This window comes from Eptesicus fuscus, chromosome 12 (genome assembly GCF_027574615.1).
Source record: "Eptesicus fuscus isolate TK198812 chromosome 12, DD_ASM_mEF_20220401, whole genome shotgun sequence".
Lineage (NCBI taxonomy): Eukaryota > Metazoa > Chordata > Mammalia > Chiroptera > Vespertilionidae > Eptesicus > Eptesicus fuscus.
This window is the reverse complement of record NC_072484.1, coordinates 61217402-61232107: the sequence shown is the minus strand read 5'-3', so window position 1 is coordinate 61232107 and position 14706 is coordinate 61217402. Positions and strand designations below refer to the sequence as shown.

The 14706-nt window shown below is 42.6% G+C and overlaps 1 protein-coding gene across 5 annotated transcripts in view; it reads right to left on the bottom strand.

Moving 5' to 3' along the window:
• ANKRD12 (ankyrin repeat domain 12) overlaps positions 1-14706 on the bottom strand; it is a 99039-nt gene that overhangs the window by 69431 nt on the left and 14902 nt on the right. For 2 of the 5 annotated variants that reach the window (XM_028139092.2, XM_028139094.2), the window contains exons 1-2: positions 5363-5409; positions 1149-1236 (exon numbers count right to left, since the gene is read on the bottom strand). In XM_028139092.2, coding sequence (XP_027994893.2) covers positions 1149-1236; positions 5363-5373 — 99 coding nt within the window. In that variant the 5' untranslated portion in view covers positions 5374-5409. Of the gene's footprint in view, positions 1-1148; positions 1237-5362; positions 5501-14706 lie in introns of those variants that run through there. The other 3 variants (XM_028139093.2, XM_028139096.2, XM_054723885.1) reach the window with 2 other exon arrangements.

The following is a 14706-nucleotide window of genomic DNA, read 5'->3' as shown; positions in this document are numbered from 1 at the left end:
AAAAAAGGACATGGAAACCATAAAAAAGAACCAGATAGAAATAAAGGATATACTAACTGACATGAAGAATAACTTACAAATAATTAACAGTTAAGTAGTTCAAATAGAGAATCAAATCAGCGGTTTGGAATATAAGGAAGCAAAAAATACCCAATCAGAACAGCAAAAAGAAAAAAGAATCCAAAAAAAAAAAAAGAGAATGGTGGAAGGAGCCTCTGGGACAACTTCAAGTATACCAGCATTCACACCATCAGGGTGCCAGAAGGGGAAGAGAGAGAGCAAAAAATTGAAATCCTATTTGAAAAAATAATGAGGGAAAACTTCCCTGTCCTGAAGGAAATAAATATACAAGTCTATGAAGTTCAAACAGTTCCAAACAAAATGAACCCAAAGAGGTCCACACAAGATACATCATAATTAAAATGCCAAAGGTTAAAGACAAAGAAAGAATCTTAAAAGTAGAAAGAGAAAAGCAGTTAGTTACCTACAAGGGAGCTCCCATAAGACTGTCAGCTGACTTCTCAACAGAAACTTTGAAGGCCAGAGGGACTGGCAAGAAATATTCAAAGTGATGCAAAGCGAGGAAAAACAACCAAGATTACTCCACCTAGCAAAGCTATCATTTAGAATTGAAGGACAGATAAAGAGCTTCCCAGACAAGAAAAAGCTAAAGGAGTTCATTGCCACCAAACCAGTATTACATGAAATATTAAAGGGTCTTCTTTAAGAAGAAAAAGATAAAATATATGAACAGTAAAATGGCAATAAATACATATCTATCAACGACTGAATCTATAATACAAAATAAACAAGCAGAGAAGAAACAGAATCATAGATATAAAAAGTTTTGATGGTTACCAGAGAGGAGGGGGGACTGAGGGTAAGTGAAAATAGTAAAGGGATTAAGAAGTACAAATTGGTTGTTACAAAAGTCATGGGGATATAAAGTATATCACAGGGAATATAGTAATAATATTCTAATAACTATGGTGTTAGATGGGTATGAGATTTATTGGGATGATCACTTTGCAAGTTATATGTCTAATCACTGGAGTGTACACCTGAAACTAATATAATTTTGTATGTCAACTTTAACTTTTCAAAAATGATTTCAATTTAAACAAAACAAAGGTGAAAGAAAGTCTTACTGGCTCATGATGTCTGAGTACAATCTCTGACCAATCAATGGCTGCTGACTTATCTATGCAGACACAGGGGCAATCCCTAGGAACAAGACTAAAAAAAAGAAAGAGAAAAATGGACACCAGTATCATGACAAATACCAGAGGTAAGCTCCTGACATTTTACTAAAAACAAATCAAAACAATAACCTATCAACAATGACAACGTCCTTGGGAAGTAATGAGAATGAATCCAGGGCTGCTGTAACATATGACCTAAATTGTCCAGTTTTTAATAAAAATTAAGATATATAAAAAGGCAAGGAATACATATTCAATAGAATCTTCTCTGAGTAAGCCCAGATATTAGATGTGGCAAGACTAGAAAGCAATACAAAATTTTTTTAATGAAATAAAATATGACAACAATGGCATCAAATAGAGAATATCAATTTTAAAAAGAGCCAAATGGAAATACTGGATTTAAAAATAGTAACTGAAAATGTATTAGATATGTTCAACAGGATATGAGATGGCCAAAAAGAAAAGAAAAAGATAAATGAAACACCCCAAATTTCATGAAAAACCATTAATCTATACATCCAGGAAGCTGAACAAATCCTACATAAAATAAGGGAGCCGTAAACACAATACAGTTAAACTGTTTAACAGTTTTCTCATCAGAAACAGTTAAAGCAGGAAAGAAGTGGGATGACACATTCAGTCTAATAATAAAAAAAAAAAAAGTCAACTAAAAATTCAAGTATCCAACAAAACCATCCTTTGAAAATAAAGGCACATAATCATGAAAGACCACCTATTGCCTACTTTCTTTCCTTTTTTTTTTTTAATCCTCACCTGAGGATATTTTTCCACTGATTTTTTAGAAAGAGTGGAAGGGGGAAGGAGAGACAGAGAGAGAAACATTGATGTGATAGAGACACATGGACTGGTTGCCTCCACCACCTGCCCCTGTCCAGATGGGGTTGGGGATCAAGCCTGCAACCAAGGTATGTATGTGCCTTTGACCAGAATTGAACCCAGGACTCTTCAGTTCGCAAGCTGATGCTCTATCCACTGAGCCAAACTGGCTAGGGCAAGACATCTACTTCAATAACCTATAATGTTTGGTTTCTGGACCTCTGCTAATTTGCTGTTTCACTACCCTAAAAGGTAACAAAAGAAAGAACAACAGAGTGAGCTTTTTGTACAACTAAATGCATTCCATTTAAAGGACTGCTCTTTATTCTGAGATTATGTCAGTTCGACCTTTTTAATGTTGAAATGTTCTGCGTTTTAAGAAATGATAGTAGATGGCATATATTTACTTGACAACTTTGTATGACCTCAGATTTTCTGTGTATGTCTGTGTTTTAATTTTACTGGTCCTTCCAATCTAAATGTTTAGAAATCCTTTCAGAGCCCTTTACTACATCATTTGCTATATATTCCGTGTAAAGCAACCCGGAGTTACTGCCAGGAGGACACAAGACCCAGAGGGAAAGCATACTCATCTCTAGTTAACACCTAATTCTGATTGGGTTTCCAGTAAGGCTTAGTACCAACATTACGGGGAGTGACGTGCACAGGTGAGGCAGCATTTCTGCAGCATTTCGTCCTTCCCGGGTTTCGGTTTGTCCTGTTAGCGTTACAGTAAGAAAACAACGTAAGAGTGGTCTGGTAGCTGCTGGAGGAGGTGGAGACCCTGGACCCTGGGGAAGGTGAAAGGGAGAGAGGAGGGAAAACCCAGGCTAGGAAGGCAGAGGGGAAGCAAAACCTGGAGTCCATGCCTGCGTGAGGAAGACAGGAGCTACGGAGCGTGGGGAAGACGGCACGGAGAGGGCGGTGCGCGTGGGCTGGCAGGCTCCACGCTCGGGGAGAGCCGGGGAAGAAGGTGCAGCGGTGCACACGTGGAAGTCAGCAAGGACCAAGGGGACTCGGTCAGCGACTGAGCTCGAGAGGCGCCGAGGAGACAAGTGGAGGAACCACCCACTACCTCCCCGGCCAGGGTCCGCCTATTGCCTACTTTCATTTATATGAAATATTCAGAATAGACAAGTCTATCTATATAAAAAGTAGACTGGTGACTGCCTACAGCTATGAAAGTTGAGGCCAGAACAGCGAGGACTGCTAATGGGTGCAGAGTGTTTTTCAGGTGAAAATATTCGAAAATTGATAGTAGTGATGATTGCGCAACTCTGTAAATACAGTAAAAATTCCTGCACTGTACACTTTGAATGAGTAAATTGTATGGTATATGAATTATAGCTCAATAAAACTTTGTTTGCTTAATGACAAAATCAAGATAGTCCTAGATAAATGAAGACTGAGAGAAATAATGAAGATTTTACAATAAATACTAAGGAAAATTCTCAGAGACTGAAAGGAAATGATACTGACAGTAACTTTAATCCATAGAAAGAAAGAGTGCCAAAATTGGTAAGTATGTAGGTGAAAACAAAAACCGGTAGAAAAACATATTTTTCTTTTCTTCTCTTATTTCTTTAAAAGAGAAGATCGTATAAAATAATTATAACATCCTGTTGTCGCATAAATTAACAAATATAGACAATCTATATTACAGATAACATGAAGGGGATCAAATGAAGCTATAATGGAGCAATGTTGCTATTTTTACTGGAATTAAGTCAATATTAACCTGTAGTAATTAGGATGCACATTATAATCCCTAGATAAATATTTTAAGATTGTAATTCAAGAAACATTCTTCAAAAAACACAGAAATTTAAATAACACACTGAAAAATATCTTTTAAAAGGCAGCACAGATAAAAAACAAAGACATAAAACATGTAAGAGCAAAATAGCAGATATAAATACCACCTTATCAACAATTACAGTAAATGTGAGATTAAACACTACTGTCAAAAAGCAGATAGTGCCAGTGCAATCAGCAAGAAATGAAAGTATCCATATTTTAAAAGAAGTAAAATTATCTTCATATGCCAATTACATCATCTCATTTGTAGATAATCTTAAGGAATCCACAAAATTTTAGAACCAAAAAAATGAGTTCAATAAAGTCACTGTTGATATAGATCACTATATAAAAAACAATTATATTTCTACTAGAGGCCTGGTGCACGAAATCCGTGCATGGGGTGTGTGTGTGTGTGTGTGTCCCTCATCCCAGCCTGCACCCTCTCCAATCTGGGACCCCTCGAGGGATGTTCGACTGCCTGATGGGATTGGGCCTAAACGGGCAGTCGAACATCCCTCTCACAATCCAGGACTGCTGGCTCCCAACTGCTCGCCTGCCTGCCTGCTTGATTGCCCCTAACCGCTTCTGCCTGCCAGCCTGATCACCCCCTAACCACTCCCCTGCCAGCCTGATCGACGCCTAACTGCTCCCCTGCCGGCCTGGTCACCCCTAACTGCCCTCCCCTGCAGGCCTGGTCGCCCCCAACTGCCCTCCCCAGCAGGCCCGGTCGCCCCCAACTGCCCTCCCCAGCTGGCCCGGTCACCTCTAACTTCCCTCCTTTTCTGGCCTGGTCGTCCTAACTTCCCTTCCCTGTCGGCCTGATCGCCCTTAGCTGCCCTCCCCTGCTGGCCTGATCGCCTACAACTGCCATCCCCTGCCGGCCATCTTGTGGTGGCCATCTTGTGTCCACATGGGGGCAGCCATCTTTGACCACATGGGGGCGGCCATCTTGTGTGTTGGAATGATGGTCAATCTGCATATTACTCTTTTATTAGATAGGAGGATATCCTAGCCATGAAAAATCCAAAATGAAATTATCTACAGTAGTATCCAAAAGAATAAATAACTGAACAACTGAAGCACATGATTTGTACACTGAAAACGACAAACCATCGAGAAGCTGAAGATCTAAATAAATGGAGAGATATTCTATGTGGATGGATAGGAAGACATATTGTTAATATGATAATACCATTCAAGTAATCTACAGATTCAATAATATCCTTATTAAAACACCAGCAGGCTTTTTTTCTAAAAGAAACTGACAAGATAATCCTATGAAAATGCAAAGGACCTTGAATAGCCAAAACAATTTTTGAAAAGTAATTTGAAAACTTACAATTCCTGATTTTGAAAGCAGATTTAGGGTTTATCTGAGGGTTGGGGTAGGAATAGACTGATTGTAAATGGATGTGAGGATCTTTTAGCAATGATGGAAATGGTCTAAACTAGATTGTGATGATGGTTGCACAACTCTTTTCCCCAGTTCCAAGAGTAAACAAATCTTTAGTATATCATACCTTTCTTCCATATGGTTTTTCTACCATATTGCTGTCACTGTCAGAATTTTCACTCTGAACTGGTTTTGTGAACCCAGATTTGGGCATTTTATAGCTCTTCAGCTAGCTTCTTCTTCTATCAGTCTTCTCATTCTGGATCTGTAAAGAATGGATACATAAGGATTATGTGTATACCTCCGCAATAAAACCTATTTAAGGTTTATGCAGTTTAGTGCAATTTGGTTTTCTCTATGTCTTCATAAGATAATTTATTTCCTCAGAGAGGCTATCATAACCTAAAATAAGTTTTCATCAAACAAACTGTGACTCTAAAGCTTTCTTGTTCAAGTCCACTCGACTTGTCACTGAAGAGAAAAAAAGGGAACTACTTTTATAATTCTTCCCACCTTCTCTAGACTAATATTACATCTCCAATATTCTGGGTAACAGAAGCAACTGAGTGGAAGCAGTGACAAAGGTTTTGTCATTCGAGCATGGCTCCAGAAGTAGGAACTCCTAATATATTCTCTGGCAGTTCTGTATTGGTCTGGCAGTTATTTCTGAAGGTCCAACTAAGAACCTTATAGGTTTTATTGGTAATTTTACAACACTTAACTCTATTTTAAATTAAATAAAATTAATTAAACCCTTCTTTTTAAAAATAAATGTTTTTATTGATTTTAGAGAGACAGGAAGGGAGGGGGGAGAGAGGGAGAGAGAGAGAGAGAGAGAGAGAAACATCAATGTGAGAGAGATACATTGATCGTTGCGCCCCCCCCCCCCCCTCAAACCTGCAACCTGTCATGTGCCCTGACCGATGCGACCTTTCCATGCATGGGACAATGCCCAACCAACTGAGCAACACTGGCCAGGGCTAACCCTTCTTACTTAAAATCCTGGAGTAGTTTATTTTCCTTCACCTAACTTCCAGACATCATCAGGCATTTAGTCACTTTATCGACCTATTCACTGATTTAATCCTTATCATACTGCACTGTAATTATCACTACATGTATCATTTTCTTTCAAATTTTTTCAGCCTTCAACTCTGCAAGCTGGCTTAACAGGGCAAGGACCCTTTAATAAGCTTATGTTTATGTCCAAGCTTGAGCGATTTAGAAAAGTTCCAAGGGGGAAAGCCATGAGGTTGCTGTATGACAGTGGTTCTCAACCCTTCTAATGCCGCGACCCTTTATTTTTTATTTTTTAAAAAATATATTTTATTGATTTTTTACAGAGAGGAAGAGAGAGGGATAGAGAGTTAGAAACATCGATGAGAGAAAAACATCGATCAGCTGCCTCTTGCACACTCCCTACTGGGGATGTGCCCGCAACCAAGGTACATGCCCTTGACCGGAATCGAACCTGGGACCCTTGAGTCTGCAAGGCCGACGCTCTATCCACTGAGCCAAACCGGTTTCGGCGCCGTGACCCTTTCATACAGTTCCTCATGTTGTGGTGACCTCCAACCATAAAATTATTTTTGTTGCTACTTCATAACTGTAATTTTGCTAGTTATGAATCGTAATGTAAATATCTGTGTTTTCCGATGGTCTTAGGCGACCCTGCTAGCGGTTCTTATAATTATTGATATTTTTTGTTATACACATAAGATCTCAGAGCAAAGAGGACATTACATATTACACACTGATAAAAGAGCCAGTTCACTGTGTACGCAACTAGCAACAGAGCTTCAAAATACAGGAAGCAAAAAATGGCAAAACTGACAGGAGAAACAGACAAATTCATAATTACAGCTGGAGGCTTCAACTACTCTCTCAGTGAAACAGAAAATCAACAAGGATATTAAAAAACTGGAAAAAAAATGCCATTGATTCAAATTGTCATTTATAGAAAAATCTGTCCAAGAACAGTTGAATGCTTTTTTTTTCTCAAGGGCACACAGAATATATAAGATAGAGCATCATGGGTCTTAAGTAAATGCAATAAATTTAAAATAATTAAAATTAAAATCATACAGAGTTTGTTCTCACACAATAAAAAGTTAAAGCAGAACCAATTATAGAAAGGTAACAGGGATATAGCCAAATTAAAAAATAATGAAAAATCAATGAAACTGAAAACTGGTTCTTAAAAGATCAATTAAGTTTACATATCATTAGCCATACCTATCCTATATAATAAAAGCCTAATATGCTAAGTGTCCAGTCATTGGTTCAACCAATCAAAGTGTAATATGCTAATGATATGCTCAGGCTGCTCAACCACTCGCTATGATGTGCACTGATCATCAGGGGGCAGACAGTCGACTGGTTGACCAGTTGCAATGACGTGCACTGACCACAGGGGGTAGACGCTCTGACCGGTAGGTTAGCTTGCTGCTGGGGTCCAGCTGATTGGGACTGAGCGTGATGGGCTGGACACGCCTTCCCGTGTCCCTTCCTGGCCCTGATAGTGCACCGGTGGGGTCCCTTTGCCTGGCCTGTGCCCTCTCGCAACCTGGGACCCCTCAGGGGATGTTGGAGAGCCAGTTTCAGCCCAATCCCGCTCAATGCAGGAGCTGCTCCCTGGTGGTGAGTGCGCTCCCACAGGGCGAGTGCTGCTCAGTCAGAAGCCGGGCTCAAGGCTGGTGAGTGCAGTGGTGGTGGCGGGAGCCTCTCCTGCCTCCATGGCAGTGCTAAGGATGTCCGACTGACGGCTGGGAGCAGGCCTAGGCCGTCAGTTGGACATCCCCCAAGGGCTCCCGGACTGCGAAAGGATGCAGGATGGGCTGAGAGCACCCCACCCCCACAGTGCACGAATTTCGTGCACTGAGCCTCTTGTCTACCTATATAAAAGGCTAAGTGTCCTTCCCTCCATCTGGGGAATGACGTCAAGTAGCAACACCTGGCTTCCTCTCCCTAGCAACAACTAGCCTCCTTGAAGTTTCTTCAGCCCAGGAACAAGGCTTGCTTTATACCCAGGTACAAACACTTTACACTGTAACCAAATGTCTGTAAAGCATTTTCCGTGCCTCATCTCATTTGATCCTCACAGAAGTCCTGGAGTAGGTAGGTAGGTGGAATCCTATTTTCTTTTCATTAGCTGGAAAATGTAGATTTAGAAAGCTTAGAAACTTGACCCGACTGAAAAGAAAAAATGGTGGACCTTGAAAATGACTTCAGGTTTTCTCACTGTGCAGAATATAGTCAAACACTGCTGCAGTTAAATATTTTACCCTTTGTTCTCCCTGCGTGATCTACAATAATAATCTGCTTCATGTTGATATTTACTGCTGTGTTACTGACAATTATCTGAAAGAGAAGTTGGGGTGCTTCACTGGGCTGGAAAAAGTTTAGCTAAATCAGAAAGAGGTCTAATTAAGCAAGTTTGTTCTATATCTATAAAAGGCTAAGTTGACTCGTGCATGCACGACACATATAAACCTCTCACTGGCGCCAATCGCAGGCGTGTGTTTCCGTCTGTCATTGTCGATTGTGAATTTGGTTGACACTTCTATTATAGAGAAAGGGCGAATAGCGATATTAAAATATTTCTTCTAATTAATTTCCTTTCAATGTGCACAAATTCATGCACTGGGCTACTAGTTAGAAACAAAAGAGAGAAGACCTACATAACCAAACTCAATAATGAAAGAGAAAATATCATTACAGAGCCTATAAACACATAAAGGATAACAAGAGAATATTATGAACAAGTTGATGCTAATAAATCCAACAAACTAAATAAAATTCCTTGAAAGGCACACACTATCAAAATCTTACTAAAAATACACACACACAATCTCAATAGCTCAAAAAGATTTTGATTTCATATTTAAAAACAAAAAACTCCAGGGCCAAATGACTTCAATGGTGAATTCTACATGTAAGGAAGAAATAATGCCAATTCTACATAAACACTTATAGAAAAGAGGCAGAAATATTTTATGAGGCCATCAATATCCTGATACCAAAACCAGAATAAGTCTTTTATTAAAAAACTACAAACTAATCTACCTCATGATCATACACAAAAAAATCCTCCACAAAATATTACCAAATAAAATTTAACTACACATAAAAAGGATAATACATCATAACAAACTGGGACTTATCCCAGGAACTCAAGGTTAATGTTTGAAAATCAATCTAAGTAATTCATCAAATTAACAGACTAAAAACAAACAAAAGAACAAATGATCATCTTAAAAAGATACAGAAAAAGCATTTGATAAGATTTAATACCTACTAATGACAAACAACTCTAAGAACATCCTATATAATAAAAGCATAATATGCAAATCAACCGAACAGTGGAACGACCCGTCAGCAGGGGGTGGGGCCGGTGAGCAGGCAGTGCCAGGCCAGCCAAGGCGCATGCCAGCGGGCAGAGGGAGGGAACGGTGATGGGGGGGGCGGCAACCAGCGGTGGCAGAGGGGAGATGGGGAGGGCCAGCATCGTCCCCTTATCGGCCCATCCGGTTGCCTCCCACAGAGGGAGGCCGGGTGACAACGGTAGGGTGATGGGGGCGGCGCTGTCCCCTGATTGCATATCCAGTCACCTCCTGCAGAGGGAGGTTGGGCGGCGGCGGCAGTGGGGTGATGGGGGCAGCACCATCCCCTGATCAGCCAGCCCAGTCACCTCCTGTAGAAGGAGGCCAGACTGTGGCTTATCCATCAGTAGGACAATCTCTGAGGATGCCCGGACTGCGAGAGGGCGCAGGCTGGGCTGAGGGACCCCCCGCTTCCCAGTGCATGAATTTTTGTGCACCGGGCCTCTAGTCTATATATACAAGTGTAATATGCAAATCGACTGGACAGCGGAAAGGCCGGTCGCTATGATGAGCACTGACCACCAGGGGGCAAATGCTCAACGCAGGAGCTGCCCCCAGCCCGCAGGCCCTGATCGCCCGATGGGGAATGGGGAACCAGGGGTGAGTGGCGGTGGATGCGGGCGGCATCAGGCCAAGGCGGGTGTGAGCAAGCAGGGCCCCAATTGCCCCACCAGTCACCCCACACACAGAAGGTGACCAGCAGCAGGGGGCGGGGCAAGCGAGTGGGCAGGAACAGCCAATCTCTTGGTCCTTCCCCTCCGGCTGGCAGGCTGTGATTGCCCGATGAGGAACGGGGAACCAGGGGTGGGTGGCAGTGGACACGGGCGGCACCAGGCCAAGGCCAGTGCAAGCGAGCGGGGCCCCGATCACCCTGCTGGTCGCCCCACACACAGAGGGCGGGCGGTGGTGGCAGCAAGGGGCAGGGCCAGCTGCCGGCAGCTGGGGAAGATCGGCCCTGATTGCAGGCCAGGCCTAGGGACCCTACCCGTGCAGGAATTTCGTGTGCTGGGCCTCTAGTTAATAATAGAACAGAACTTGAATACCTTGTTTCTCTATTGAGATCAACAATGAGGCAAGGATATCTTTTCTCACCCCACCCCCAACTTTATTGAGGTATTATTGACAAACAAAAATTGTATATGTTGAAGGTGTACAATGTGATGATTTGATATGCATATACACTGCGAAATGATTACCACAATCAAGCTAATTAACACATCCATCACCTCACAGTTAGAATTTTCTGTGTGTGGTGAGAACACATAAGATCTACTCTCTTAACAAATATCAAGTATACAATACAGTATTAACTATAGTCACCATACTGTACATTAGGTTTCCAAAACTTATTCACCTTATAACTGAAAGTTTGTACCTTTGACCAACATCTCCCCATTTCCCACATCCCCAGTCCCAGGCAACGACCATTCTACTCTCTGCTTTTGTGAGTTCAATGTTTTTAGATTCCACATATAAGTGAGATCTATAGTATTTGTTTTTCTGTGTCTGGATTATTTAGCATAAATATCCTCCAGGTTCATCCATGTTGTCACAAATGGCAGGATTTCCTTTTAATTTAATGGCTGAATAATAAATTTGTGTATGTATATACATATACATATACATATACACATACATATACATATACATATATATACATATATATATATATATATATATATATATATATATATATATATACACTAGAGGCCTTGGTGCATGAAAATTCATGCACTGGAGGGGGTTTCCCTTAGCCCAGCCTGCCCCCTCTCACAGTCCGGGAGCCCTCAGGTGTGGGAGGCGACCCGGCGATCAGGGGAAGGTGATGCCCTATCACACCTCTGCTGCTTCCACTGCCGGCAGTGCAAGCCTCGGCCAGCCCTGGTTACCTGAGCCTCGGGCGGCCCTAGGTGGCTGGGCAGCCGCCATATGAGGCTTGCCTGCGCCTCGGGCCGACGGTGGGTGGAGGGGGCGCTGAGGGACTCTGAAGACAGGCGTGCCACACACCTGCTGCCCCAGCAGGGCTGAGGGGACTGGGCGCTGCCATCTTGTGGCTGTGGGCACACCCTCTTTGAGGGCGTGACAGTCAATTAGCACATTCCCTCCTTATTAGCTGTGGGTGCCGCCATCTTTGCAACAGTGTGAGGGTCAACTAGTATATTCCTTCTTTATTAGATAGGACACACACACACATATATATGTATATCTACACTAATAAAAAGAGAAAGATGCAAATTGACTGTACCTCCGTGACGCCCACCAGCCAGTCAGGAATGAGTATGCAAATTAACCGACAAAGATGGCGGGTTAATTTGCATATGCAGGCGCCGAGCAGCCTGGGTCCCGGGAACATCCTCGGTACCCAGACTGCTCCGAGCCTGTAGGCCCACGCGTAGGCCCTAAGCGGCTGGAGTACCAGAACGCCCCCGGCCAGGAATGGCCTACGGGCGCCGGTGCCAAGCGGCCCGGGGCACCAAGCGGGCTGGGTACGGGGACAAGTGGCCAGGGGCGCCAAGTCGGCTGGGTTCCGGGACAAGCGGCCGGGGGCGCCACGTGCAAGTTCCCACCCTACGGCCGCTTGTGTGTGCACCTGCGCCAATGCTCCCAGCCTGGCGGACACAGCGAACCCGGGGCCGCCAGGCTTGGTGGCATGCCATCGGCGGCAGGGGTACTGCCCCTAGCCCAGTGGACACAATGCAGGGGATCCTCTGCGCATGGGCTGCAGAGGAAGCACCTTTTCTTTTCTTTTAAAAAAAAATATATTTTATTGATTTTTTACAGAGAAGAGGGGAGAGGGATAGACTGTCAGAAACATCGATGAGAGAGAAACATCGATCAGCTGCCTCCTGTACACTTCCCACTGGGGATGTGCCCCCAACCAAGGTACATGCCCTTAACAGGAATCAAACCTGGGACCCTTCAGTCTGCAGGCCAATGCTCTACCCACTGAGCCAAACCAGTTCAAGCGTAAACACCTTTTCTGACTGCTCATTGGCTAAGCTCCCTGTATGCTACCACTTGCAGTATTCTTGGTAACTTGGGTAATAAGAACCCAAGGAGGTGATCTAGGGTTTTTCCACCACACTCCTGGAGAAAAAAACGAAGGACTGCTGCTGGAGGGGCTAAGAAATCTCATATCCTGCCCTAGCCGGTTTGGCTCAGTGGATAGAGCCTTGGCCTGCCGACCGCAGGGTCCGGGTTCTATTCTAATCAAGGGCATGTACCTAGGCTACAGGCTCCTCCCTGGCTGGGGCCCAGGTCAGGGCTCATGCAGGAGGCAACCAATCAAAGTGTCTCACTCACACTGATGTTTCTCTGTCTCTCCCTCTCTTCCACACTCTCTAAAAATCAATGGAAACATATACTCAGGTGAGGATAAAAAAAAAAAAAAAGTAATGTCATAACCTATGAAAGACACATCTTGAAAATGCCTAAAGAAAGTTGTCATTTATTCACGGTGAAGGGACTGGAGTCTGTGTTGATGAAAACACCTTGGCGGCTGTGGTGGCTGGCAGTGGCTGCAGCAGGGGGGTGATGGGGCTGGCACCTTCCCCTGATCAGCCTGGTTGCCTCCCGCAGAAGTAGGCCAGACTGCGGCTTAGGCCAGCTCACTACGGGGAGCGGGCCTAAGTTGTCAGTAGGACATCCCCTGAGGGGTCCCAGTCTGTGAGAGGGGCAGGCTGGGCTGAGGGACCCACCCCCCCCCCCAGTGCATGAATTTCGTGCACTGGGCACCTAGTGTATCTATATATAACATTTTCTTTATCTACTCATCCATCAACAGACAACTACAAGTGGGCTTGCTAGGTCATACTGAAGTTCTATTTTTAATTTTTTGAGGAACCTCTACACTGTTTTCCATATTGGCTACACCAATTTACATTCCCACCAATAGTGTACATGGAACCATTTTTGTTTGCCACATCCTCACCAACACTTGCTATCTTTTGGCTTTTGTATACTAGCCACCCTAACAGGTGAGAAGTGATATTTTCTTGTGGTTTTGATTTTAATTTCCCTGATGATTAGTGATGTTGAGTACCTTTCATATACTTGGCAATTTGCATATCTTCTCTGGAAAATATCTGCTCAGGTTCTTTGCGCATTTTTAAAATCAGGTTATTTTTTTACTATTGAGTTGTATAATTTCCTTAATTATTTTGGATGTTAGCCCATTGTCAGATACTTTTCCCTATAGGTTGCCTTTTCATTTCATGCTTCCTTTGCTGCACAGAAGATGTTTAATTTGGTGTAGTCCCACTTATTTTTGCTTTTGGTGTATATCCATGAAATCACTCCTAAGACCAATGTCAATAAGCTTTTTCCCTATGTTTTCATGAAGGAATTTTATGGTTTCAGGTTTTACATTGAAGCCTTTAATCCATTTCGAGTTAATTTTTGTATAAGGGTCCAATTTCATTCTTTTGCACAAGCATATGCAGTTTTCTCAATACCATATACAGAAAAGACTATTCTTGACCCATTTTGTGTTTTTGGCATTCTTGTCAGAGGGTTGTTGACCACATATGCATGGGTTCATTTCTGAGCTCTCTATTCTGCTCTACTGATCATTGTGTCTGTTTTTATGTCGGTACCATACTGATTTGATTACCACAGCTTTCTAATATTTTATCTGGAAGTGTGATGCCTCCAGCTTTGTTCCCTTTTTCTCAAGGTTGCTTTAACTATTCAAGATCTTTGTGGTTCAACGTGAATTTTAGGATTGGCTTTTCTAATTCTGTGAAAAATGCCATTATAATATTGATAAGAGATTGCACTGAATCTGTAGATCACTTAGGGTAGTATGGGCATTTTTATATTACTGATTATTCCCTATCCACGAACACAGAATATCTCTCCACTTATTTGTATCTTCAACTTCTGTCATCAATGTATTATACTTTTCAGTGTAAAGATTTTTCACTTCCTTGGTTAAATTTATTTCTTAAGTATTTCTTTTTGATGCTATTTTAAATGAAATTTTTCTTAATTTCTTTATCAGATAGTTGTTAGTGTACAGAAATACAACGGCGCCCTGGCCAAGTGGCTCAGTTGGTTGGAACGTTGTCCAAAAGGTTGCGGGTTCGAT